The 26,934-nt window shown below is 39.7% G+C and overlaps 2 protein-coding genes across 2 annotated transcripts in view; both read left to right on the plus strand.

Annotated features, from left to right (window-relative positions):
• The first annotated feature begins 32 nt into the window (after positions 1 to 32).
• Positions 33 to 26,361, plus strand: LOC132891781 (solute carrier family 49 member 4-like). The gene is made up of 2 exons (XM_060929718.1): positions 33 to 467; positions 26,264 to 26,361. Exons 1-2 carry the CDS (start codon positions 167 to 169, stop codon positions 26,359 to 26,361), a joined length of 399 nt encoding a protein of 132 aa, XP_060785701.1. The 5' UTR covers positions 33 to 166.
• slc15a2 (solute carrier family 15 member 2) overlaps positions 26,283 to 26,934 on the plus strand; it is a 57,454-nt gene continuing 56,802 nt past the window's right edge. The window contains exon 1 of the mRNA XM_060929705.1: positions 26,283 to 26,357. The gene's annotated coding sequence lies outside the window, so the exon portion shown is untranslated. The remainder of the gene's footprint in view (positions 26,358 to 26,934) is intronic.

The raw sequence follows: 26,934 nt of genomic DNA on the forward strand, positions 1-26,934 counted from the left end.
TATAAGAGCCGCATGCGCAATAAAGTTTGAATTCTGGAAGCTGTGATCAGCTGTTGTTTACGTGCCGGCTGGTGAGGACATGTCTGTGTAGTGTTCCTTCCTTCCCGTCCGTTGTCTCACTTCATTACACGATACAAAGAGAAGTGATTGGGTTCGAGTCGGTCCAATGGGTGCCGTGAAGAGCACCGAGAGAGAGAGGGAGCCGCTGCTCGGGCCGAGCCACGCCGAAGCGAGGGTCCAGCCGGTGATCAGCAGCGGCAGGGTGTACAGGAGAAGATGGCTGGTGTTAACCGTGTTCTCAATGCTCGCCTTTTTACAAGGGATGGTGTGGAACACATGGGGCCCCATCCAGAACTCTGCCAAGCATGCTTTCGGCTTCTCAGCTACGGACATTGCTGTTTTAGTCATTTGGGGTCCTGTGGGCTTCTTCCCGTGGCTCTTGTTTGTGTGGCTGATGGACAAGAAAGGTTAGCTATTGTCCTTTTTTACGTTGCCAAGCAACAGATGTGAACTTCAGGGATTCAGTGAATCACCAAACCACTAGTTTGTATTTGTGTAAACATCTCTTTGAGCTCAGCTCAGTGCTTATTGCTGATCAGATTTGTGACTATATAGATTTGCTCCAAACTGTAAGCAGACTTGCCAACTTTTCAAAATTCTCCTGGGGGAGAAAAGTGCGTGAACGACATTTTCAGTTGGCTGAGGGTCTGATGCGCGGGTGAAATGATAAAAACAGTGGATCCCAATTAACTGCAGACCATTTGAAATTTATACAATTAGAGTTTTTGAATTGTTGATATTGGTCTATCAATTACTCTAGGTTATGGGATTCATGTATCAGGCATGAGAGAGCTCAGAGTGAAAAATCTGAAATTCAAGATTTCAAGATTTTTTTTTTTTAATTTGTCATATACACAATAACAGACACAGTGGTTTATTATTGGGTAATGAAATTCTTATTTTGCAACTGCCTGACCAAACTACGCTTACCAATATAAAAAGATATATATATATATATATATATATATATATTAAAAATATAAAGTGCATATGGAATGTAAAATATAAAGGTAGAGTGAAAAGTGAAGATAACATTTAAAAAACAAAGAGGCAAACATAGAGGTAGATATACTGTGCAATGTCTTTTTAAAAAAAAAAACTCGTCTTGAATTTTAATATAATAACACTGAAAGGGAAGTCTTAAATCAGATTTTTAGCTGAAAAATCTCATGCCTGAATACTGTATACATACAGAGACCCACAGAAAATAACGAGCGATGCTTTAGAAGAATGTTTGTTTAATCATTTCTTAAAATAGTCACAGTGAATGAAAGTATTATCGGATTGCATCAAATGTGTTCTTCTGTAAGCTCATGTAAAAATACAGATAACTAATATATATTATATATAATATTTATTTTAATAAGATTTAACCAAAATAGTAATAACTCAATTAAATAAATACTGCACTGTCTTAGTGCTACTAAAATGCATCTCTCTCACTAAACACTTTCCAACAGAATTTTTAAAAAGCACTAGAAATCCTATCAGAATGCATCAAAGGAATTTGCTCATTTGCAAACTTTGACTGAAAGTTTTCAAACTAAATTTAAAAATGGCACTCTAAATACTACCATACTATCAAAATATACTCCGCAAAGAAATTCACTCAAATGCAAAATTTTAGTCCTACCAAAATACACTCACTAGTAAACTTTCACTTAAAACCTCAAAACTCGATCAATATCAATCACTTTCCAGATAATTCACTTGTAAACTTTCACTTAACTTTCAAACATAAATTCAAAATAGCACTAAGGCACTACCACACTATTCAAATACACATCAAATTAATTATCTGTCATGCAAAGTTTCACTAAACACTTTAGAAGTTGTACAGTTTGTTTCTGAACTGGTATGGAAGACGAGTTTAATTTCACACTCAAATGTCCATTATATTCTGATTTAAGGTATCTTTACCTGAAAATGTGTAACTGGCTGGTCGAACATTTGCTTATCCATGGAAATTCATTCTCCCATGCAGCCTGGTATTTGCATTCATGTTTTTGCCGTTTGGTATTGGGTTAAGTGGCCATGATGAATGACTGCTTGTAAAAACCGTCAGACAGCCTGGGTGAATCCTACATTACGGAAGTGACTGTCGTTCTGTTCACTGATTGGTTAAAAATCAGTTGATGTTAGCAGTGTTTCTCATACGATTCTGATTGGACGTAATCGGGAGTGTTTTTAACTTGGCGGTAGGGATTTCCCAAAACCAGGAGATTATCCAGTTTTTAACACATGCGATCGGGAGACGGAGGCTAAAATCGGGAGCCTCCTGCCAAAATCGGGAGGGTTGGCCAGTATGTGTAAAATATAGATGAAAGTCTTCCGGATTTACTCAGAAATCCGGATATTTGACAAAACTCTTGAAAATCTCCGGTTTTCCAAATGGAGAAATTTATTTTTCGGATTTTTCACATTCCTAGACGCGACGTAATACTTCGCATCGTCCTTGCATGGGCGCGGTCCTTAAACAGCCCAAATATAGTTAATTGATTAAAGACAGGTGTTCTTTGTTAACGGCGCGTGTGCCGGAGCTCGTTAGGTGTGCCTTCAGCTGCATGAGCTAAGGCGTGCAGGACTGACACCGTTATGCGCAAGCACAACACGATCGCACTAGAAAGCATGTTCAAGCTGCCAGTGTAGCTGCAGTCTTTTTAGTTGCGAATTACAAGTATTTCCTCGTGTTGATAATTCGCCATGTCAAAACAAGCGAAACTTTCCTCTTCCTTTCGATGTGAAGAGAAGTAAGCAATTTATTATATATTTTTTCCATCAAAGTTGCATTTTGTGGCTTCAAAGCTAAGTTTTAGTGCTGTTTCTAGAACACATCATCAAGAAAACGTGGAAGAAACAGCAATAATGGAAGAGCCAGTTTCTAAGCTACCTAAAACTAGCAATGGTAATTATTTTTTGTTACATAATGTACTCAGGCTGCCAGTCAGTGTGTGAGACACACACACCCACCCTGAAAAATCCTAGCTATGCCCCTGATTTAAATGAGAAATTTGGTATTCATTGGTGTGTTTAAATTTACAGACAATACCAGGGCTTGACATTAACGCTTGTCTGGGACAAGTGATACTTTATGTCGGATAAGTTCATCGTCTCAGTTACTTGTCCAATCGGACAAGTGCCAAAATGCGCCGATATTCGGGTTACGTATCAAATTTATCAGTTTATTCACATGATTTCCGAAGCATCTCACTCGACATATTGTTTTGATGAATCGCCGGATGTTTCTATTCAGAAAGAGCGATGTGCACATGCGCAATATTCTACTTGCGAAACCGTCCAATACCGCTTCGTGTATTTGAGCTGAAAAGTAAACGGTCGTTTATGATTGACACGATTAAAACCATACACGTGGATTTGTTGACATTTCTGTTGGCGGGATCATTATTCAACTGTATATTTACGTTGAGTGTGTGGTAATTTCCAAATCTTTGAATTGTTGTTGATGGTGTTTGTTATATAGCCGAGCGTGTGTGGCAGGGAATGTGTGCCTGCATGCGTGTGGATTGACAGGGAGTGAGGTAGGAGTGGGGAAAGTTATCTATGAAATACCAAGCTGTCAAATGGCTGCTAATTAGGTTACCGGCTGTATTAATGAACTAATTAGTAATGGGAGTTTAGGGATTTGAAACATAGGGCTCTATAATTATATCTAAATTATGGATTATTTGAAATTATCTTTTTTTTTTTTTGACCATTAAATACCATACAGGAGCCACACTGAATAATTAGACAACAATTAATCAGTGGAGGATATATATTCAAAATTAATAATTTAAAAATGAAAATATATATAATTTAAATTTTCTGGTTTTCAATTTCTCATAAATAAATTAACGATTGATGGAGTCCAATTGATGGTGAATTATGGTGATGGTGAATTGATGGTGATGATGGTGAATTAATTGGTGAATTATGGTATCAATCAGTCTGTTTTACTATATTTTTGAACTTTTGCCTCAGTATATCAAGTATTGATTACTTTTGATTCATAGATATTATGCATATGTTGTGAATTCGGAAACAAATGCCATAAAGATTGTTGGGTTACAAATAGTTTATTTGTGGGGGGGGGTTCTCAAATATTTCTTCGGACAAGTCAACTTCACATTCGGACAAGTAAATTTCCTTTCAGCTTGCCCGACAGGACAAGTGGTTTCAAAAGTTTAATGTAGAGCCCTGAATACGAACTAATGTAAACAATTGGCTTCAACTTACATAAATATGAATTGGGCATTTTTAGTTCACTTTAGCTTATGCAAACGCACAACTCTACTAAAAGATTGATAAACGAGGCTCAATGTCCCCAACATTGAAACCTGAAAGCTTTAGAAACTCTAACAGACCTTTACTTTTTAAAAGTACTGTTTTGGGATTTTGCTGAGTTTACCTTCAACTGTCTGATATTTTTCAAAGTAATGAACTGTGTAGCAGGAAAATCACCGCGTTTTCTAAATGCGCTCCTGAAAATTACTCATTAACTAGGGGAATTAAATATATTTTTGACATGTTAATCATTAATGTACATGAAAGAAAAAGGCTTAAGTTATAACTTGTTTTAGTGAAAATAAGTACTAAAATGCACTAGAATGCAGGGTTTTGTGTGTTATGTTATTAAAATATTTTCGGGGGACTGAAGCTGCAGAAAGTGCTTCAGTGATTTTCAGCATCCTGGTCTCATATGGTACAAAAGTTAAGAAATGCCCTAAAACCTCCTTGTTGTCTGTCACATAGCCTTTTCAATTCCTTTTCTGCCCTATTTATTAAAAAAAAAAGGAATTATCTACCGTTCCAAAGGGCACTTCAACTTCTCCATCTGGTCCCTCTGAGGTTTTGACTTTTGACAGGGTGTTTTCCTTTTAGAGAGGGTTTCAAGTTAGAACTAATGACTGTGCAAAGACGATATGTGACCCAAAACATTATGGAATGATATCTTAAAGGAGATATGCAGACCCTTTATTTTTATGGACAGTATCTCCATCCTTGGCTCTTGTATGCTGCATAAATGGGGATATATATAAGTTAATTAGTGGCATGCAAAAGTTAGGGCACCTTTACTGAAAATGTCTGTTACTGTGAATAGTTAAGTGAGCAGAAGATGAACCGATCACCAAAAGGCATAAAGGTAAAGATGACACGTTTCTTTTCAGCGTTTTCTGCAAGATTTGTGGTTTTTTTTTTTTTTTTTTTTTGTACAATTGGAGAGTGAAAAAAGAAAAGGAACACCATGCGAAAGTTTGGGCACCCCAGTACATTTGAGTTCTCGGGTAACTTTTACCAAGGTTCCAGACCTTAATTAGCTTATCGAGCTGTGGCTTGTTCAAGTTCTTCGTTAGGAAAGGTCAGATGATGCAGATTTCAAAGCTGTATAAATTCTCTGACTCAAACTTGACCCTAAAATCAACAGCCATGGGCTCCTCTAAGCAACTCCCTCGCATTCTGAATAATAAAATAATTGCTCACAAAACAGGAGAAGGCTACAAGAACATAGTGTTTTCAGGTAGCTGTTTCCTCAGATTGTAATGTTATTAAGAAATGGCAGTTAACAGAAACAGTGGAGATCAAGGTGAGGTCTGGAAGATGAAGAAAACTTTCTGAAAGAACTGCTCGTTGGATTGCTAGAAAGGCAAATAAAAACCCCCGTTTGACTGCAAAAGACTTTCAGAAAGATTTAGCAGACCCTGGAGTGGTGGTGCACTGTTCTACTATGCAGCGACACCTGAACAAATATATGACCTTCATGGGAGAGTCATCTGAAGAAAACCTTTCCTGCGTCCTAGCCACGAAATTCAGCGTCTGAAGTTGGCAAATGAACATTTTAAATAAGCCTGATGCATTTTGGAAACAAGTCCTGTGGACTGATGAAATCAAAATAGAACTTTTTAGTCACAATGTGCAAAGGTATGTTTGGAGAAAAAAGGGTGCCAAATTCCAGGAAAAGAACACCTCTCCAACTCTGAAGCATGGGTGTGGATCGATCATGCTTTGGGGTTGTGTTGCAGCCAGTGGCACAGGGCACATTTCATTGGTTGAGGGAAGCATGGATTCGAATAAATACCAGCAAATTCTGGAAGCAAACATCACACCATCTGTAAAAAAGTTGAAGTTAAAAAGAGGATGGGTTCTACAATAAGACGATGATCCAAAACACACCTCAAAATCTACAATGGAACACCTCAAGAGGCACAAGCTGAAGGTTTTGCCATGGCCCTCACAGTCCCCTGACCTAAACATCATTGAAAATCTGTGGGTAGATCTCAAAAGAGCAGTGCATGCAAGACAGCCCAAGAAACTTGTAGAACTGGAAGCCTTTTGCAAGGACAAATGTGTGAAAATCTCCCAGGTAAGAACTGAGAGATTATTAGCTGGCTACAAAAAGTGTTTACAAGCTGTGATACTTGCCAAAGGGGGTGTTACTAGGTACTAACCATGCAGGGTGCCCAAACTTTTTGCTTTGGGCTCTTTTCCTTTTTTGTCATTTTGAAAATGTAATAGGGGAAGATTTTTAAAAATGTTTGCTTCATAAGGCGCCATACCATAAATCCGGGGACCCGGGTTCGAGTCCGGCCCGAGGTCATTTCCCGATCCCTCCCCGTCTCTCTCTCCCGCTCATTTCCTGTGTCTACACTGTCCTATTCAATAAAGGTGCAAAAAGCCCCAAAAAAATCTTTAAAAAAATTTTTACTATATTAGATTTATTGTTAACGTTTAAAACTATTCCTATGCCTATTCTGGGTTAGGTGCCTTGCTCAAGGGCACTTCAGCCATAATACAGAGGGAGAGGAAGGTGATGTTCATGCACTCAACTCCCTTCACATTTTCCCTGCCTGGAAATCAAACTGGTGACCCTTTGGGCCCAAGGCTACTTCTCTAACCTTCAGGCCATGACTGCCATGTATTAATATCAAGTTCTGTAAACACAGGAGAAGCAGCTGATGCTGAACAAATGAGAATGCAGTCTCATGTATAGGTGAATGGATGAATTGTGAATGTCATGAGCTTTTGGGGGAATTTCAGCAAGTTTTCAAAATTAATTCAAATTAATAACTGTTCACAAACTCCTTTTTATAAAATGATGGTTCCATAATCGGTAACACAAAGGGATCTTGTACCAAATTTCAGCTCAGTCAAACAGAGTATAATCAGTGTCCAGTTTCATTGAAAAACTTTTTAAGTCTTTCAGCGAAAATGGGCTTCGGCATAGAGATTTCTACAGACAAATAATGCAGACTAGTAAAGCTCAATGTCTCATAATACACAGGTTACAGAACTCAAACTCCAGGTATTACCACTGAGCTGCCTCATGCTGTTCTTTCTATTTAGTTATACCACCTAATAGTACAAGGTAAATAAAAAGGTAAAGTCAGTTGTGCAGTACTGCTGGAGTAGGTTTATTAGTGCTTTGTCAGGTTCCCCCCCCCCCTTGACAAAGCACAAATATGCTTGATAGTCTGTGTGCTCTGCTTACTGCTTTTAGATTAGATTGGATTAGATTAGATTCACTTTATTCATCCCACATCGGGGAAATTCATGTGTTACAGTAGCAAGAAAATGTCAAACAGATAAAACTGAAATAAAAATTAGACAAACGAAGGATTAAATACAGAGGGCTATTTGCATTATCTACCATGAAAAAGTATAGAAAAATTGCCTTATTGAGAGGCTCGGAAAAATTGCATATATATACACGTGTGTGTATATATGTATGTGTGTGCATAAAAATAATTTGGGGCCTATATTATTGCACATAATTGCATCGATGAGAGATGGCAGAGGTAGTAGTGGTGAAGTAGTGCAAATTAAACGACAGACAGTCTTTAGAGCACCTTAGATACTGATCTAAGCCTTCTTGGAATCTCTTCTTACATGATTGGTCATCCTTTGCATACGACAGCACTATAACCTTAGCATAAAAATTTGAGAACCTTATGTAAGGGTTATGAATTGAAAAGTTAAACAAGTCTGTCACATGAAGATTTCGTAACCAAAAGAGCATGATTCCTGTTTTGTCCTTCCCAATTACACATCCTGTTCAATTGTCAGTAACCTGTGCCCCACCAAAGTCATAAATCTTGACAAACTTGACAAATAACACATTGTACTTAATGGCAAAAATTTATCATTTAGTTTGTGTAATGTTTCCAAAAAACTTTGAGCAGAAAACACTACTTCAGCTACAAGTGCTACATTTAAAATGCCTATGACAGCTGAGTTCATAGATTTTTAATTAATTTTTTTTGCAGAAATAAACAATTGAACAGGAACAAGTAATTAATGCATTAAGATACTACAGTTTGACAATCAGCTAGGTCCTTATTATCCTACAGTAAGACAATAGTGCCGCACCATTTTTAGCTCATCCAGCCGATAGGCGATTGCGAGCTGGCGTTCTGCAACCAGAGACGTGACATGTAAAAACAGTGTGTCGGTGTCTCTGGTGACATATGTACGCGTCAGAAACATGAATGCCCTGAGTATTCCGGTGCTGCTTTAAAAACAACAGCAGGTGAACTGAGTGAGGTGCTTTTGTTGTGTACATTTATACCACTTTCTAAACACAAAGTTGCTGGACATCATGTGCAACATGTAATCAGCTCTGTCAAATAATTCACGTTTAAAGGAAGAAACAGTCTCTCTCTCTCAAATATATAAAAATTAATCTGTGTCTTGCAAAAGTACTCCATCCCCCTTGGTGTTTGTCCTGTTTTGTCGCATTACAAGCTTGAATTAAAATGGATTGTTGGAAGGGTTAGCACCATTTGAGTTACACAACATGCCTTCCACTTTTAAAGGTGAAAATTGTTCTTTTATTGTGACACAAACTATAATTAAGATGAAAAAAATATAAACCTGGAGTGTGCATAGGTATTCTACCCCCCCCAGTTAATACTTTGTAGAGCCAACTTCTGCTGGAAATAGTGCTGCAAGTCTCTTGGGGTATGTCTCTATTAGCTTGGCACATCTAGTCATTGGGATTTTTGCCCATTCCTCATGGCAATATTACTCCAGCTCCTTCAAGTTAGATGGGTTGCGTTGGTGTACAGCAATCTTCAATTTATGCCACAGATTCTCAACTGGATTGAGGTCTGGGCTTTGACTAGGTAATTCCAAGACATTTAAATGTTTCCCTTAAACCATTCCAGTGTAGCTTTAGCAGTATGTTTAGGGTCATTGTCCTGCTGGAATGTGAACCTTCATCCCAGCCTCAAACCTCTGGCCGACTCAAACAGGCTTTCCTCCAGAATTGCCCTGTATTTAGTGCCATCCATCTTTCCTTCAGTCTTGACCAGCTTTCCTGTCCCTGGAGATGAAACATCCTCACAGCATGATGCTGCCACCACCATGCTTCACTGTAGGGATGGTGTTCTCAGGGTGTTGGGTTTGCACCACACATGGCATTTCCCATGATGGCCAAAAAGATCAATTTTAGTCTCATTTGACCAGAGAATCTTCTTCCATGTGTTTGGGGAGTCTGCTACATGCTGTTGGGCAAACCCCAAACGTGTTCTTAAGCAATAATTTTTTCTGCCCACTCTTCCATAAAGCCCCACTCTGGAGTGTACGGTTTAAAGTGGTCCTATGGACAGATACTCCCATCTCTGCTGTGGATCTTTGCAGCTCCTTCAGTGTTATCTGTGGTGTCTTTGTTGCATCTCTGATTAATGCCCTCCTTGCCCTGTCTGAGTTTTGGTGGGTGGCCTTCTCTTGTCAGGTTTGTAGTGATGCCATATGCTTTCCATTTTGCAATAATGGATTTAATGGAGCTCCCTGGGATATTCAAAGTTTGGGATATATATATATATATATATATATATATATATATATATATATATATATATATATATATATATATAACCCAGTCCTGATCTATACTTCACAACTTTTGTCTCTGACCTGTTTGGAGGCTCCTTGGTTTTCATGTTGCTTGCTTAGTAGTGTTGCAGAGTCAGGGTCCTTCCAGAACAGGTTGATTTATACAGACATCATGTGACAGATCATGTGACACTTTGCACACAGGTGGATCTTAATCAACTAATTATGTGACCTTATGAGGTGAATTGGTTGGACCAGCTCTTATTTCGGGGTTTCATACGAAAAGGGGTGAATACCTATGTACACTCCAGATTTCTGATTTTATTTATTTATTGATTACTTTATTCTGAACAATAAAGAAGATATATATATATATATATATATATATATTTTTTATATATATATAAAAATGCAATAATCAAAACATTGTCATAAACAGAATAGTGTAGCCACAAGGCAGTAACATAATGTTCCGAAAGGATTTGGAAGAAGTAATAACTTATCCAATCCTAACCTTCTATACCACCGCTAATCAAACATCACTTTCCACCATAATAACATATATATATACACACACAAAAGCAACAAACAAAAAGAAAACATACCAAGACATACCGACATGGTATAATATCGATCAAATCATATATACAGATACTTATGCATATATACACACATACATCTATACAGTACATACATGTACACCTACCTATAACTATATACAAGACCAGTCACAGACTTACTCTCAATTTCATCATCACCTATATAGTCTGCCTGTCCTCATTCTCATATATATTTTTAGTAACGTTTTTATATAACTTTTTAAACAGTTTTATGTTGGTGCTATTTTTGAGTTCATTATCCAGACCATTCCACAATTGCACCCCACAGACTGTTATGCACATACTTTTTATAGTTGTTCTAACATTTACTCTCTTAAAATTCATTTCCCCTCTCAGGTTATACCCACCCTGCCTTTCCATAAACATATTTTGTACCTCACCCGGAAGAAGGTTATGTCTTGCTTTATACATAATTTGTACAGTCTTGTGTTTAACCAGATCAGTGAATTTCAGTGTGTGTGCTTTTACGAATAATGCGTTTGTATGCTCAAGATATCCCGTATTATTGACAATTCTTATTGCTCTTTTTTGTAATGTGCATAATGGCTGCAGGTTAGATTTGTAGGTATTACCCCATATCTCCACACAGTAGCTCAGATATGGAAGTATGAGTGCATTATACAGAGTATGTAGTGATTTATAGTCCAGAATGTGTCTTGATTTCCCCAAAATTGCAGTAATCTTTGCTATTTTTGCTTTAACATGATTAATATGTGGTTTCCAGCAGATTTTATGATCAACAATCACACCCAGAAATTTTATTTCATAAACTCTTTCTATGGTTATGTTGTCAATTTTCAATTCAACTTGAGGGTTTGACTTATATTTTCCAAATAACATAATCTTTGTTTTACTCAAATTCAATGACAATTTGTTTACATTAAACCACCTTTTTAATTTATTCATTTCGGTTGTGATTGTTTCTATAAGCTGCTATACATTGCCCCCGGCGCAAAAGATGTTTGTATCATCGGCAAATAAAATGCATTTCATTATACATGGTACATTACATGAGTCATTAATGTATAATATAAACAGTTTAGGACCTAAGACAGACCCTTGCGGTACTCCACATGTTATGGGCAAATAATCAGATGTGTGATCTCCAATTTTTACAAATTGCTGCCTGTTGCTTAAGTAGCTCTTCACTCAGTCCAAACCAACCCCTCTGATACCATATCTCTCTAATTTGTTGAATAGAATGTCGTGATTTATTGTGTCAGATGCTTTCTTTAGATCTATGAAAATTCCCATAACATGTTTTTGTGGGCGGCACGGTGGTGTAGTGGTTAGCGCTGTCGCCTCACAGCAAGAAGGTCCTGGGTTCGAGCCCCGGGGCCGGCGAGGGCCTTTCTGTGCGGAGTTTGCATGTTCTCCCCGTGTCCGCGTGGGTTTCCTCCGGGTGCTCCGGTTTCCCCCACAGTCCAAAGACATGCAGGTTAGGTTAACTGGTGACTCTAAATTGACCGTAGGTGTGAATGTGAGTGTGAATGGTTGTCTGTGTCTATGTGTCAGCCCTGTGATGACCTGGCGACTTGTCCAGGGTGTACCCCGCCTTTCGCCCATAGTCAGCTGGGATAGGCTCCAGCTTGCCTGCGACCCTGTAGAAGGATAAAGCGGCTAGAGATAATGAGATGAGATATACCATTTGTGATTTTCTCGATAAGTTCCATTAATGCCAGGGTTGTTGATCTGTCTTTCCAGAATCCGTATTGACTGTCAGCTAAAAGTTTGTATTTTTCAATGAAGTTGTCTAGTTTTGCTGTAAACAGTTTTTCGAGGATCTTGGAGAACTGAGAGAGTAAAGAAACTGGCCTGTAATTTATGTAATGGTGTCTATCCCCACATTTATATAAAGGTATAACTTTAGCTATTTTCATGTTGTTTGGAAATTTACCAGATTGAAAAGACATAATTACATATGTGAGTAAATGGTTCTGCAATTTCAATAACTTTTTTTTTTTTATTAAACTCATATCATTCCAGTCAGTGGAGGTTTTACTTTCACTTCTCCTTACAATGTCTATGACCTCTTTTATGCCAACTGCACCAATGACTATAGATTTAGGATTTCTCTCCTATTGAGCAGCCTCCGCCCTTCCAGGTGTGTCTGTATCCTGAATCTTTTCTGCCAGATCTGGTCCCACATTTACAAAGAATCTATTAAAACCATTTACCACTTCTTCCATATTATTTATTGATCTGTCATTCTGAATATAATGATCAGGGTAGCTTGTGTTTTTGTTTTTAGCTCCATTCCTAATAATACTATTCAGTACTTCTGATTTTATCTTCATTATTGTGTCACAGCAAAACAACAACTTTCACCTTTAAAGTGGTAGGCATGTTGTGTAAATGAAATGGTGCTAACCCCCCAAAAATCCATTTTAATTCCATCCTGTAATGCAACAAAACAGGACAAACACGGGGGGGGGAATACTTTTGCAAGTGTGTGTGTCCGTGTCCTTTTGAGCACAAACCGAAAAAATTGTGCTTGAAAATGAGTGAGAGAGAGGAAGGAAGGAAGGTAGGTAGGTAGGTAATGAGGAAGGGAGGGGTGGAGAGACTCATGTGAGCAACATGTTTGTGTGATCAGAAATATGTTGGAGGAGAAAGTAAAGAGAAGTGGGAAGCAATTTGAGGCAGAAAGGTGCAGACCTTAGATGCTGTAGACGGAAATGTTTGAATTCGTCTTGGAATGAAGAATATCAAGGTCAAAAACGTCACACCCCTGGTCTGCTGTGCTGGCTGTCCCCTTTTACACAGACATCAATTCTGGCTTTGTTTCTACCAATTGTTCTTTCTCAGAGGCAAAACAACAGGCCCCTGTCCTGCATTCGGATGTTTTATATAGAACGCAAGGCAGAATAAAGGCGTAAGAATTCCACCTTGAACAGTCTGTGTAAAAGGGGTCATAGACTCTTCACTCTGGCAGACTTTTTTTCAACAGTTGTTTATAGACTTCTAGTTTGCAGTTCACACTGCAGTACACAAGTCATATTCCCGTAACACAACCTGCCTTCACACTAGCAAGCAACAAGACAACAGGTGATGACATTTCTTTGACACTGAGCTCTGGTTCCAGCTTTAGTTACTAGCGACATCGGCATGGTCTTGTAAATGTGTTCTAAACTAATAAAATTAAGACGAGATGAAACAACTGGCTCCAGCAAACTCTATAGACTTGGAGGCACTATTGTTCTCTCATAACATCAGTTCCTGCCTGGGTTTAATTTAATTTCTCATAACATCAATAAAAATTTGGACAGTGATTTTGTTTCACACACGTGAATAGCATGATCTGCTTATACGCGTACATAACATTTTCAGGTCACCAAATTTACAGGTTATGGCCAAAAGTTTGTGGCCGTCTGACCATTACACCCATATGTGTTGAACATGACATTCCAGATTTTTTTTTCCCCCTTTGCTGTTTATAATAACCCCACTCTTCTGGGAAGGCTTTCCACTAGATTTTAGAGCATGGCTGTTCAGGATTTGCCCATTCAGCCACAAGAGCGTTCGTGAGATCAGGCACTGATGTCAGATGAGGAGTCCTGGAGTACAGTCAGGGCTCTGTGAAGAACACTAGAGTTGTTACAAACTAACTTTGTCTTAATGGATTTTGCTTTGTGCACAGAGGCATTGTCATGCTAGAACAGGTTTGGACCCTTTAGTCCCAACGAAGGGAAATTGTAATACTACAGCATTTTAAAGACGTTCTGTGCAATCATGTGCTTCCAACTTTGTGACAGCAATTTGAGAACAGAACACATGGGTGTGATGGTCATATGCCCACAAACATTCGGCCATATAGTTACATAATACCATACATGCAAGTTTTAGTGGACGTTGCAGCTTCACTCCATAACTGTGACCATTACAGTGGTGCTTGAAAGTTTGTGAACCCTTTAGAATTTTCTATATTTCTGCATAAATATGACCTCAAACATCAGATTTTCACAAGTACTGAGAGTAGATAAAGGGAACCCAGTTAAACAAATGAGACAAAAATATTATACTTGGATCATTTTCCTCAATAAATAAATGACCAATATCTGTGAGTGGCAAAAGTATGTGAACCTTTAGGATTAGCAGTTAATTTGAAGGTGAAATTAGAGTCAGGTGTTTTCAATCAATGGGATGACAATCAGGTGTGAGTGGGCACCCTGTTTTATTTAAAGAACAGGGATCTATCAAAGTCTGATCTTCACAACACATGTTTGTGGAAGTGTATCATGGCATGAACAAAGGAGATTTCTGAGAGCCTCAGAAAAAGCGTTGTTGATGCTCATCAGGCTGGAAAAGGTTACAATACCATCTCTAAAGAGTTTGGACTCCACCAATCCACAGTCAGATTGTGTACAAATGAAGGAAAGTCAAGTTTGTTTGTATAGTGCCTTTAACTATAGACATTGTCCCAAAGCAGCTTTACAGAATCTGAATGACACAAGACATGAGCCAATTTTATCCCTAATCTATCCCCAATGAGCAAGCCCATGGTGACAGTGGCCAGGAAAAACTCCCCCAGACGACACAAGGAAGAAACCTCGAGAGGAACCAGACCCTAAAGGGAACCCACCCTCACCTGGATGACGACAACAGACAACATGACTATAACATTAAGTTTTAACATGAAGACAGTTTCAATGATGTGTTAACTCTTCTTCATTAATGGAAACTTGAGTGCAAAACTGTTCATGACAACTGCAGTCCTAAAGTTAGCAAGTCAACTGTAGTTCTCAGCCATAAAAGCATTACTGTAAGTGTCCAGAGTGTCTTCCAGGTGTGACTTTCAACTGTCCGTATGGGGCCGTCCTCCATAGGAGCGATGTGATGAGACTACAGCCAGACATAGGACATCAGGATGGATCAGGCAGGTCCGAGGAGCAGAAGAGGTCAGCATCTCGATCTCAGGATTGACATGTAACTCAGAGGGACTTTTTTTTTGGGGGGGGAGGGAGAAAACACAGGTTGTTAGGTATGCCTAATGTCACCTGAATAAGTAGGTACAGTATACATTTTGCATGGAGTACAAGCAGGGACTCTGGCAAAACCAACTATGACAGCATAACTAAAAGGGGAGAGCCAGAAGGTAACACAGGCATGAGGGAGCCCCGGGACACAAAGCAGCCAGCCACTACACCACCATCAACAAACTCGAGTGAGCAAGCGAGTGTGGGGCTGACAGCATCCATACATCCCAGTTTACCAAAACACACTGTCTGAGGACCTTCCAGATCTACACCTTATACCTCATAAACACCATTAACAAAAGGCTTGACTAAACAGATGTTTTCAGTCTAGACTTAAACTCTGAGACTGTGTCTGATTCCCGAACACTACTTGGAAGGCTGTTCCATAACTATGGGGCTTTGTAAGAAAAGGCTCTGCCCCCTGATGTAGCCTTCACTATACGAGGTACCAGCAGATAGCCTGCACCTTTTGATCTAAGCAGGCATGGCGGGTCATAGAGGAGCAGAAGTTCACTCAGGTACTGTGGTGCGAGACCATTCAGTGTTTTAAAGGTCAATAGTAATATTTTATTATCAGTACGAAACTTGATTGGGAGTCAATGCAGTGTGGATAAGACAGGGGTGATGTGGTCATATTTTCTAGTTCTAGTAAGGACTCTTGCTGCTGCATTTTGAACTAACTGGAGCTTGTTTATGCACTTATTGGAACATTCAGACAGTAAGGCATTACAGTAATCCAACCTGGAGGTAACAAAAGCATGAACTAGTTTTTCTGCGTCATGTAGTGACATTAAATTTCTTATCTTGGCAATATTTCTGAGATGAAAGAAAGCTATCCAGGTAATGTTATCAGTGTGAGTTTCAAATGAAAGGCTGGGGTCAATAATCACCCCGAGGTGTTTTATTGCTGCATGTGAAGAAACAAAGGCCATCCAGAGTTGCTGTGTAATCAGACTTGCTTCTAGCTGCATGTGGTCCTAGTACAAGTACTTCTTCTTTCTTGTCAGAGTTAAGCAGAAGGAAGTTAATAAGCATCCAGTGTGTAATGTCCTTTACACATTCCTCAATTCTGTTAAGCTGGTGTCTCTCATCTGGTTTTGCAGAAACGTACAACTGTGTGTCATCAACATAACAGTGGAAACTAATACCATGCTTGTGAATAATATCACCTGGAGGTAACATATATAAAGAAAAAAGCAGTGGACCCAAGACAGAACCTTGTGGAATACCAAACTGTACCTCAGTACGTATAGAAATATCACCATTTGTATCAACATACTGATGGCGATCAGTTAAATAAGAGCTGAGCCAGGAGAGGGCCGTTCCCTTAACTGCCCCAACATTTTCTAGTCTATCCAGAAGAATGGAGTGATCAATGGTATCAAATGCTGTACTAAGGTCAAGCAACACAAGCAGTGAGACGCAGCCCCGATCAGACACCAACAGTAGGTCGTTTACTACTTTAACCAAAGCTGTCTCTGTGCTATGATTAGGTCTAAATCCTGACTGATACATTTCATGGATGTTATTCCTATGTACAGTGGGGCAAAAAAGTATTTAGTCAGCCACCAATTGTGCAAGTTCTCCCACTTAAAAAGATGAGAGGCCTGTAATTTTCATCATAGGTACACTTCAACTATGAGAGACAGAATGGGGGGAAAGAATCCAGGAAATCACATTGTAGGATTTTTAATGAATTAATTGGTAAATTCCTTGGTAAAATAAGTATTTGGTCACCTACAAACAAGCAAGATTTCTGGCTCTCACAGACCTTCTCACAACTTCTTTAAGAGGCTTCTCTGTCCTCCACTCGTTACCTGTATTAATGGCACCTGTTCGAACTCGTTATCAGTATAAAAGACATCTGTCCACAACCTCAAACAGTCACACTCCAAACTCCACTATGGCCAAGACCAAAGAGCTGTCAAAGGACACCAGAAACAAAATTGTAGCCCTGCACCAGGCTGGGAAGACTGAATCTGCAATAGGTAAGCAGCTTGGTGTGAAGAAATCAACTGTGGGAGCAATTATTAGAAAATGGAAGACATACAAGACCACTGATAATCTCCCTCGATCTGGGGCTCCATGCAAGATCTCACCCCGTGGGGTCAAAATGATCACAAGAACGGTGAGCAAAAATCCCAGAACCACACAGGGGGACCTAGTGAATGACCTGCAGAGAGCTGGGACCAAAGTAACAAAGGCTACCATCAGTAACACACTACGCCGCCAGGGACTCAAATCCTGCAGTGCCAGACGTGTCCCCCTGCTTAAGCCAGTACATGTCCAGGCCCGTCTGAAGTTTGCTAGCGAGCATTTGGATGATCCAGAATAGGATTGGGAGAATGTCATATGGTCAGATGAAGCCAAAATATAACTTTTTGGTAAAAACTCAACTTGTCGTGTTTGGAGGAGAAAGAATGCTGAGTTGCATCCAAAGAACACCATACCTACTGTGAAGCATGGGGGTGGAAACATGCTTTGGGGCTGCTTTTCTGCAAAGGGACCAGGACGACTGATCCGTGTAAAGGAAAGAATGAATGGGGCCATTTATTGTGAGATTTTGAGTGAAAACCTCCTTCCATCAGCAAGGGCACTGAAGATGAAACGTGGCTGGGTCTTTCAGCATGACGATCCCAAACCCACCGCCCGGGCAACGAAGGAGTGGCTTCGTAAGAAGCATTTCAAGGTCCTGGAGTGGCCTAGCCAGTCTCCAGATCTCAACCCCATAGAAAATCTTTGGAGGGAGTTGAAAGTCCGTGTTGCCCAGCGACAGCCCCAAAACATCACTGCTGTAGAGGAGATCTGCATGGAGGAATGGGCCAAAATACCAGCAACAGTGTGTGAAAACCTTGTGAAGACTTACAGAAAACGTTTGACACCTGTCATTGCCAACAAAGGGTATATAACAAAGTATTGAGATGAACTTTTGTTATTGACCAAATATATATTTTCCACCATAATTTGCAAATAAATTCTTTAAAAATCAGACAATGTGATTTTCTGGATTTTTTTTTTTTTCTCATTTTGTCTCTCATAGTTGAGGTATACCTATGATGAAAATTACAGGCCTCTCTCATCCTTTTAAGTGGGAGAACTTGCACAATTGGTGACTGACTAAATACTTTTTTGCCCCACTGTAAATATGAGCATAACTGCTGTGCCACAGCTTTTTCAAGGATCTTGGAGATAAAGGGGAGGTTTGATATTGGCCGATAATTGGACAGCTGACAGGGATCAAGGTCAGGATGTTAATCAGGGGTTTGATAACTGCTAGTTTAAAGGATTTGGGTACATAGCCAATCCTAAGAGAAGAATTTATTATTTTTAGAAGCGGTTCAATTACTTCAGGTATTATCTGTTTGAAAAGACGTGTAGGTAAGGGATCTCGTACACAAGGATTTTGATGTGGAGATTAATGAAAGTAGTTCGATTTCTCTAAGGGGAGTAAAACATTCTAATTGCTGATCTGATAGTTATATTGTTAACTACAGGGTCACTTACATTGTCTGACCCTTAAATTAGTAGTTTGTGTTTTTTGTCGGATATTCTCAATTTTGTCATTAAAAAAAATTCATGAAGTCATTGCTACTACATACTGCAGGTGTGCATGTGTCTATAGTGGACTTATTCCTGGTTCATTTTGCTACAGTATTAAATAGGAATCTAGGATTATTTTTGTTATCTTCTATTAGGGAGGAGAGATGTTGATTTAGCAGCACAAAAAGCTTTTCTATACATCAGGAAGCTCTCTTTCCACGCTAATTTGAACGCTACCAATTTTGTTTGATGCCATTTACGTTCCAATTTTCAAGTGGTCTGTTTTAAAGCGCGAGTGTCATCGTATCAGAGTGCTAATTTTTTTCTTTCTGATCATTTTCCTTTTAAGAGGAGCTACAGTAGTGCTTGAAAGTTTGTGAACCCTTTAGAATTTTTTCTATATTTCTGCATAAATATGACCTAAAACATCAGATTTTCACAAGTCCTAAAAGTAGATAAAGAGAACCCAGTTAAACAAATGAGACAAAAATATTATACTTGCTCATTTTATTCATTGAGGAAAATGATCCAATATTACATATCTGTGAGTGGCAAAAGTATGTGAACCTCTAGAATTAGCAGTTAATTTGAAGGTAAAATTAGTCAGGTGATTTCGATCAATGGGATGACAATCAGGTGTGAGTGGACACCCTGTTTTTATTTAAAGAGCAGGGATCTATCAAAGTCTAATCTTCACAACACATACTTGTGGAAGTGTATCATGGCATGAACAAACAAGATTTCTGAGGGCCTCAGAAAAAGCGTTGTTGATGCTCATCAGGCTGGAAAAGGTTACAATACCACCTCTAAAGAGTTTGGACTCTACCAATCCACAGTCAGATTGTGTACAAATGGAGGAAATTCAAGACCATTTGTTACCTTCCCCAGGAGTGGTTTACCAACAAATCACTCCATGAGCAAGGCCTGTAACAGTCGCTGAGGTCAGAAAGGACCCCAGGGTAACTTCTAAGCAACTGAAGGCCTCTCTCTCACATTGGCTAATGTTAATGTTCATGATTCCACCATCAGGAGAACAGTGAACAACAATGGTGTGCATGGCAGGGTTGCAATGAGAGAGCCACTACTCTCCAAAAAGAACATTGCTGCTTGTCTGCAGTTTGCTAAAGATCCTGTGGACAAGCCAGAAGGCTGTTGGAAAAAAGTTGTGTACGGATGAGACCAAAATAGAACTTTTTGGTTTAAATGAGAAGCGTTCTGTTTGTAGAAAGGAAAACACTGCATTCCAGCATAAGAATCTTATCCCATCTGTGAAACATGGTGGTGGTAGTATCATAGTTTGGGCCTGTTTTTCTGCATCTGGGCCAGGACGGCTTGCATCATTGATGGAACAATGGATTCTGAATTATACCAACGAATTCTAAAGGAAAATGTCAGGACTTCTGTCCATGAACTGAATCTCAAGAGAAGGTTGGTCATGCAGCAAGACAACGGCCCTAAGCACACAAGTTGTTCTACCAAAGAATGGTTAAAGAAGAATAAAGTTCATGTTTTGGAACGGCCAAGTCAACCTGATCAGCAGTTACTGGAAACATTTAGTTGCAGTTATTGCTGCACAAGGGGGTCCCACAAGATACTGAAAGCAAAGGTTCACACTCGCACAGATATGTAATAATTGGATCATCTCATCTCATTATCTCTAGTCGCTTTATCCTGTTCTACAGGGTCGCAGGCAAGCTGGAGCCTATCCCAGCTGACTACGGGCGAAAGGCGGGGTACAGCCTGGACAAGTCGCCAGGTTATCACAGGGCTGACACACAGGCAACTATTCACACTCTCACATTCACACCTACGGTCAATTTAGAGTCACCAGTTAACCTAACCTGCATGTCTTTGGACTGGTGTGGGAAACCGGAGCACCTGGAGGAAACCCACATGGACACGGGGAGAACATGCAAACTCCACACAGAAAGGCCCTCGCCGGCCCCTGGGCTCGAACCTGGACCTTCTTGCTGTGAGGTGACAGCACTAACCACTACACCACCATGCTGCCCCCTAATATTGGATCATTTTCCTCAATAAATAAATGAGCAAGTATAATATTTTTGTCTCATTTGTTTAACTGGGTTCTCTTTATCTACTTTTAGGACTTGTGTGAAAATCTGATGTTTTAGGTCATATTTATGCAGAAATATAGAAAATTTTAAAGGGTTCACAAACTTTCAAGCACCACTGTATATGATGCTGATTTAGTACTAAGCAGCATTTTCAAGTCTTAGTGTGTTAAATTTCTGATAATGGTACATTTCTATAGCAGACAACACCCAAAGTCCTGTCACTGGAGAGACAAGTGAGTATTGGAGCATGTATGAATGTCTGGGGTCATAAGGTTAGTTTGTATTGATTTTCACAATTTGTTCTACTACACATTCATTATAACACACATAATTAAGCTCTGTTTTTGCACGGAGTACACTCAGCTGTACAAAATATTAGTATTCTAGTAAGGAAAATTGCACCTTTTAGTGTTTAGTGAATAAAAGATCCTGGTTCTGGCGATTCCATTGAATATGCAATTAATTGTGAAGGCCTGCTATATCTTTGCCATAGAGTTTTTCATACCTTTGTAACTTTATAGTCAGGAGTTAAAATGCTTGCTATTTATATGAATTCAGGTGAATCTCAACCCCTTGCAGAGTCTCTGCCTCTGAATAGGTGACGTTGATTTAAGTACCAGCCAAAGAAAGTAAAAGTGCTGGCTATTAGAGTTTGTGACTTATATAACATTCAGTCTATGTAGCTAAAAGCTGACAGCTGTGTGAAGTGGTTCATCTGTGAAAGAGTTCCTGTGTAACCTGCTTGAGTAGAACACGATGCTGCTGATGTGGCAGAACCCAGTCTCTAAAGGCAGATTGTCTCCATTCAGCTTGTACAAGTTTTGAAGAAATTTCATCATGTACTGTTTAATGCAGGGGTTCTAGATTGATCTTAATGGCTATATAATGGAGATTTTTATATATGGGTAGTTCTTCGGTAACAGAGTTACATTCACAGCAAAATCTCGTCTCATCTTATTATCTCTAGCCGCTTTATCCTTCTACAGGGTCGCAGGCAAGCTGGAGCCTATCCCAGCTGACTATGGGCGAAAGGCGGGGTGCGACTTGTCCAGGGTGTACCCCGCCTTTCGCCCGTAGTCAGTTGGGACATGCCTAACCTGCATGTCTTTGGACTGTGGGGGAAACCGGAGCACCCGGAGGAAACCCACGCGGACACGGGGAGAACATGCAAACTCCACGCAGAAAGGCCCTCGCCGGCCACGGGGCTCGAACCCGGACCTTCTTGCTGTGAGGCGACAGCGCTAACCACTACACCACCGTGCCGCCCCTCACAGCAAAATATTATTTTATTTTTTAAATAAAGTTACAGTACTCAAGATGATATAAAATAAAATTTTCATACTGTATGGGGTATCTTTTGACCTTTTTTTAAAAAAAAAAAGCATAGAAAAATTGGCTGTTTAACTGTGAATGCAAGATCTTTTTATGAGGAAAGAAAAGTCAGTGACGGAATTGTCAGGAAAAAAACTGAACTTTGATTCCTTAAAATTCAAGATTTTCTGAAATTGGGGTGGTTTATTTAAATATGGTTTTCAGTACATTTTGCCTTGGATTCCATACTTTAGCAATATCACTGAGCTGACAAGTGAAGGCAGTCTTGATCATTTTTGTAATTTTGGCCTCTCTGCTGAAGAATTGCCAATATACACACATGCATGCAGGCTTTGGTTAGCTTCTAACTGGAAAACCGTGAGGTCACAACACATTATGAAAGTAGTAAAAATTCCTCTTTTGAGAGCTTGGTTACTTTTGCAAAACGTGAGTTTCTGAACATGTTTGGAAACACCAAGTTTTTAATGTGCAGTGTGTGAACTGTTCTTCATATTGATCCTTTCAGTACTCGTCCTATTATATTTAAGCATTTATATCCAAACTAAACACAAATGTAATCATAGTTGGTTTTATAGCTCTACTGCAGTAATATCCTGTAACCTAAACGTGAGCCTCATGATTGAGAGAAATTGTGATTAATACATGGAGCAGGATTCAGAGTGTGTGTTAAATACTCGTTGACGTAACTGTAAAACACCCTTGCTTCACAGAACTGCACAGAAGACATGTATACAAATTAAGACGTCAATTTATACTTCTGCCAACTCCTGAAAATGAGCACAAGCAAACAGGCTTGTAGTACTCAAGTCCAGGACTCGAATCTGACTCGTGCCCTGATTTTAAGGACTTGTAACTCAACTTGGACTTGAGTACTGATGACTCGGACTTGAACTCGGGCTCGTGCATTAACTGCACTCAGACTTGTAAATTTGAAGACGAGGGCTCATTATTTTATTTATTTTATTTTTTTGTAACATGCTGTAATAATTTGGCATAAGATGTCCGTCCGTCCGCTTATCTGGGTCCGGGTCACTGGGGTAGCAGCCCAGACTTCCCTCTCCCTGGCCACCTCCACCAGCTCTTCCAGGGGAATACCAAGGTGTTCCCAGGCCAGCCGAGAGATGTAATCTCTCCAGCGTGCCCTGGGGTCTCCTCCCAGTGGGGCGTGCCCAGAGAACCTCTCCTGGGAGGCATCCAGGGGGCATCCTAGCAAGGTGCCCAAACCACCTCAACTGACTCCTTTTGATGTGGAGGAGCAGCGGTTCTACTGAGTCTTTCCCAAATGACCAAGCTTCTTACCCTGTCTCTAAGGGAGAGCCCAGCCACCCTGTGGAGAAAACTCCTTTCGACCACTTGTATCCTCAATCTCATTCTTTCAGTCACTACCCACAGCTTGTGATCGTAGGTGAGGGTGGGAACGTAGATGGACCAGTAAATTGAGAGCTTTGCCTTTTGGCTCAGCTCTCTTTACCACAACAGACCGGTTTAGTATCTGCATCACTGATGCCCACCCGCAGGAGGTGCTGTAAGGCTTCGGTGCATTGTGGATCGGGTGGCAGCCAAAGGTGGAGGCCCTGGCGTACTGATCCCTGACTGACAAAACTGGCTTTTTGGACATGGAATAGGATATTTTATATCTACATTATTTTTTTTACACTAATTTTGTGCAAGTGTGTCACACCTGCGTGCCTTGGTGCGTGTATCAGATGGATTTTCGCAAGCCGTAAACGACTCACACCTGCACAGGATTAAGGCGCAATCAGTGTGCCTATATAAAAACTGAGAAAACACTTACTTTGCAAAGTATTGAGTTGCGTTGCTGACACACATTCCTGATTTCCTGTTTCTCATCTTTGATTCTGCTGAGTCTACGATCGCCTGTTTTGTGCCTCGCTCGACCTATTGCCTGTTTCACCGTTTTACGATTTTGCCTGCTATTCTGAATTGTTTACCTGTCTTCACTGGTATTAATAAACACACTCGCATCTGTCTCCCAACCATCTCTGACAGAATACTTCGTACTCCCTGACAAAGAGAATGCATACTCACCTGTTCATACATCATATTCAGGAACAAACTAATGTTAATGGCACTAAAACAGCCACCGTCAAATAGTGCAGTTGGAGTCTTGTTCTCAGACTCGACTCGGATCAGTCGTGGACTTTTTCTTTTTTTATAAATGACTTGGACTTTACTCAGACTTGAACACTGGGGACTTGAGACTGGACTCGGACTCGAGGTTTAGTGACTCGACTACAACACTGCAAGCAAATCAGTCTCTGGCCATGCAGAGTTGCTATGAATTATTTGTTTCCTTGATTTTGATAACTCAAGAAGTTATAAATTGTCTGTCTGTCTCTTTCTTATCCTTAGCCTTCGTGTTCAGATTTACTACACGCTATAATATCTGGTTGTTGCATCAGTATGTTCCCCCCCAGCCCATGAAGGAATTGAAACTGCCAGAAAGAAAAGTGTCGGTTTCAAGTTCACTCAAAGGTTAAATAAATTGCACTAGGAAAAGATTAGACAGGTTGTTCAGAGAGGAAGAACTGCTTATGTTGTAAACATTTTGTCCTGGATGAGTCTCATCACTGAGGCATATTTTCTGCTCTTTAAAGGACCCCATCATAACATTATTCACATCATTTGCATTCAAAATCTTTTGGTCATGTGCAGAAAACCTTGTATTTCAAACTTTTAAAGGCTTGTTCCAGCTGTTTCCTGCCCTTTCTGTAGAAGACCACTCAATTTCATTTTCTGAAACAATCTGAGACTCTATCGTCATACACCCACTGAAATTCCTTACAAAACTGATGATGTAATTCCCACAATAGGGTGCATCAGTTGCCCTCACTTTCATAAAATCTGATGCATTTTTGTCTGGGTGTTCCTTTTCACCAATAAAGACATCCTGTAAAATTTTTTGACCATATTCAAAAGTCTAATGGTGGCACCATGAGGTTTTTTTTTTTTTGCCAAAAAAACGCTTATTTTGTTTTCGCATAAGGTTTGAATCACAATGTTGGACTCCATTTATTGATTTCTTGTGACCCAGAGATCATGTTAAGAACCTTTGCAAGGGATTGAGAAGCATTAATGTGATTTCATAATACATTTGTATTGTTTAAGTAGTTGAACAATGATTCAGTGAACAGCTAAAACTCAAACTGTGCTTGATAATATATTTAGAATATGTACTAAAAATGTGTATCTAAGATATTTGGTATACTCTATAAGGTGCCATAATGTTTCATGAAAAGTGATCAAAATTTTGTCATAAAAGTCATAAAATAGCAGCTTTTTCCATAACTTTGAGCTCCTGGTGCCACCATTTAAACTTTTGAATTTTGTCAAAATATTTCACCCAGTGTGTTTTCTTACCAAAAGGAACATAAAAATAAAAATGCATCATGATCGGAGGAACTTTTCATTTTTAGGGGGCAACTGATGCACCTTATTCCACAACTACAGAAATAAATTGCCCAGACTTTCAGTATTTAAGCATCAATGAGGATCCTGAATTTTAGGTTCCTACCAGTGACATGGTGAGGTGTTCATCTTCAGTAACTGCTTTATCCTGGTCAGAGTCTTGGGAGATCTGGGGACACTGGGCACAAAGTGGGAACTACACCCTGAATGAGATGCCATTCGCACCTAGAGGAAATTCCCGTGTTTAAAAATAATCTTTGTGTGAACTAAATGTTTTTTTTCTTAATTTCAGTATACGGTAAAACACAGTGGTAAATTTCTTTTTTTTTTTTAAGCGGCTTTTTTTTTTTTAAACTTGCTTACTGAGACTCTATGATGTTATGTTGTCCCTGTTTTGCAGGATTGCGTGCCTCTCTGCTGCTCACAGTCTTCTTCATGGTGTTGGGCTCCGCTCTGCGCAGTATCCCGCTCTCAAACCTGCAGCTCAGACGCTGGTAAGGCTCCTCCACGACTCACCATTTCACTCTGCTTCTATGATAGGAAAAACGTCTTGTAAAGGTCAACGCAATTTTCACACTCCGCCTTGCAGCCATATTCAGTTCACTTCCATGTGCCATTCTCTTATGCCCCCTGGCATCTTGGTTATGATGTGGTTTGATGGGTTGGTCATTGGGTGGGTTATTGCTTTATTATTTAAGAGAGCCTTGCCTCTTCTGGAAGAGCAAGTTTATTTGCTGCAATGGAATGTGCTTGTAAAAGTAAAGGCAAACATTGAAGACCATTAGGATATGAGGTACTGGGTTTCTAAATCCGTGAGTGTTGTACATTTTAAATAAATAACCAAAAAAAAAAAAAGAGTTGGCTTAGTGGTTAGTGTGTCCACCTCTCAACCGGGAGACCATGAGTTCTACTCACAGTCAGATCATGCCAAAGACCATCATAAAAATGGTATCTAATGCCATCTGGTGAGGCATGACACAATACAGATGTGACTAAAGAGTCAATCTCTCATGGTTGCCAGAGGATCTGCCCCCCACTGTAACCCTAGCTATGTAATAGGTGAGAGGCCGA

Source organism: Neoarius graeffei, chromosome 9, assembly GCF_027579695.1.
Source record: "Neoarius graeffei isolate fNeoGra1 chromosome 9, fNeoGra1.pri, whole genome shotgun sequence".
NCBI classification, from domain to species: Eukaryota; Metazoa; Chordata; class Actinopteri; order Siluriformes; family Ariidae; genus Neoarius; species Neoarius graeffei.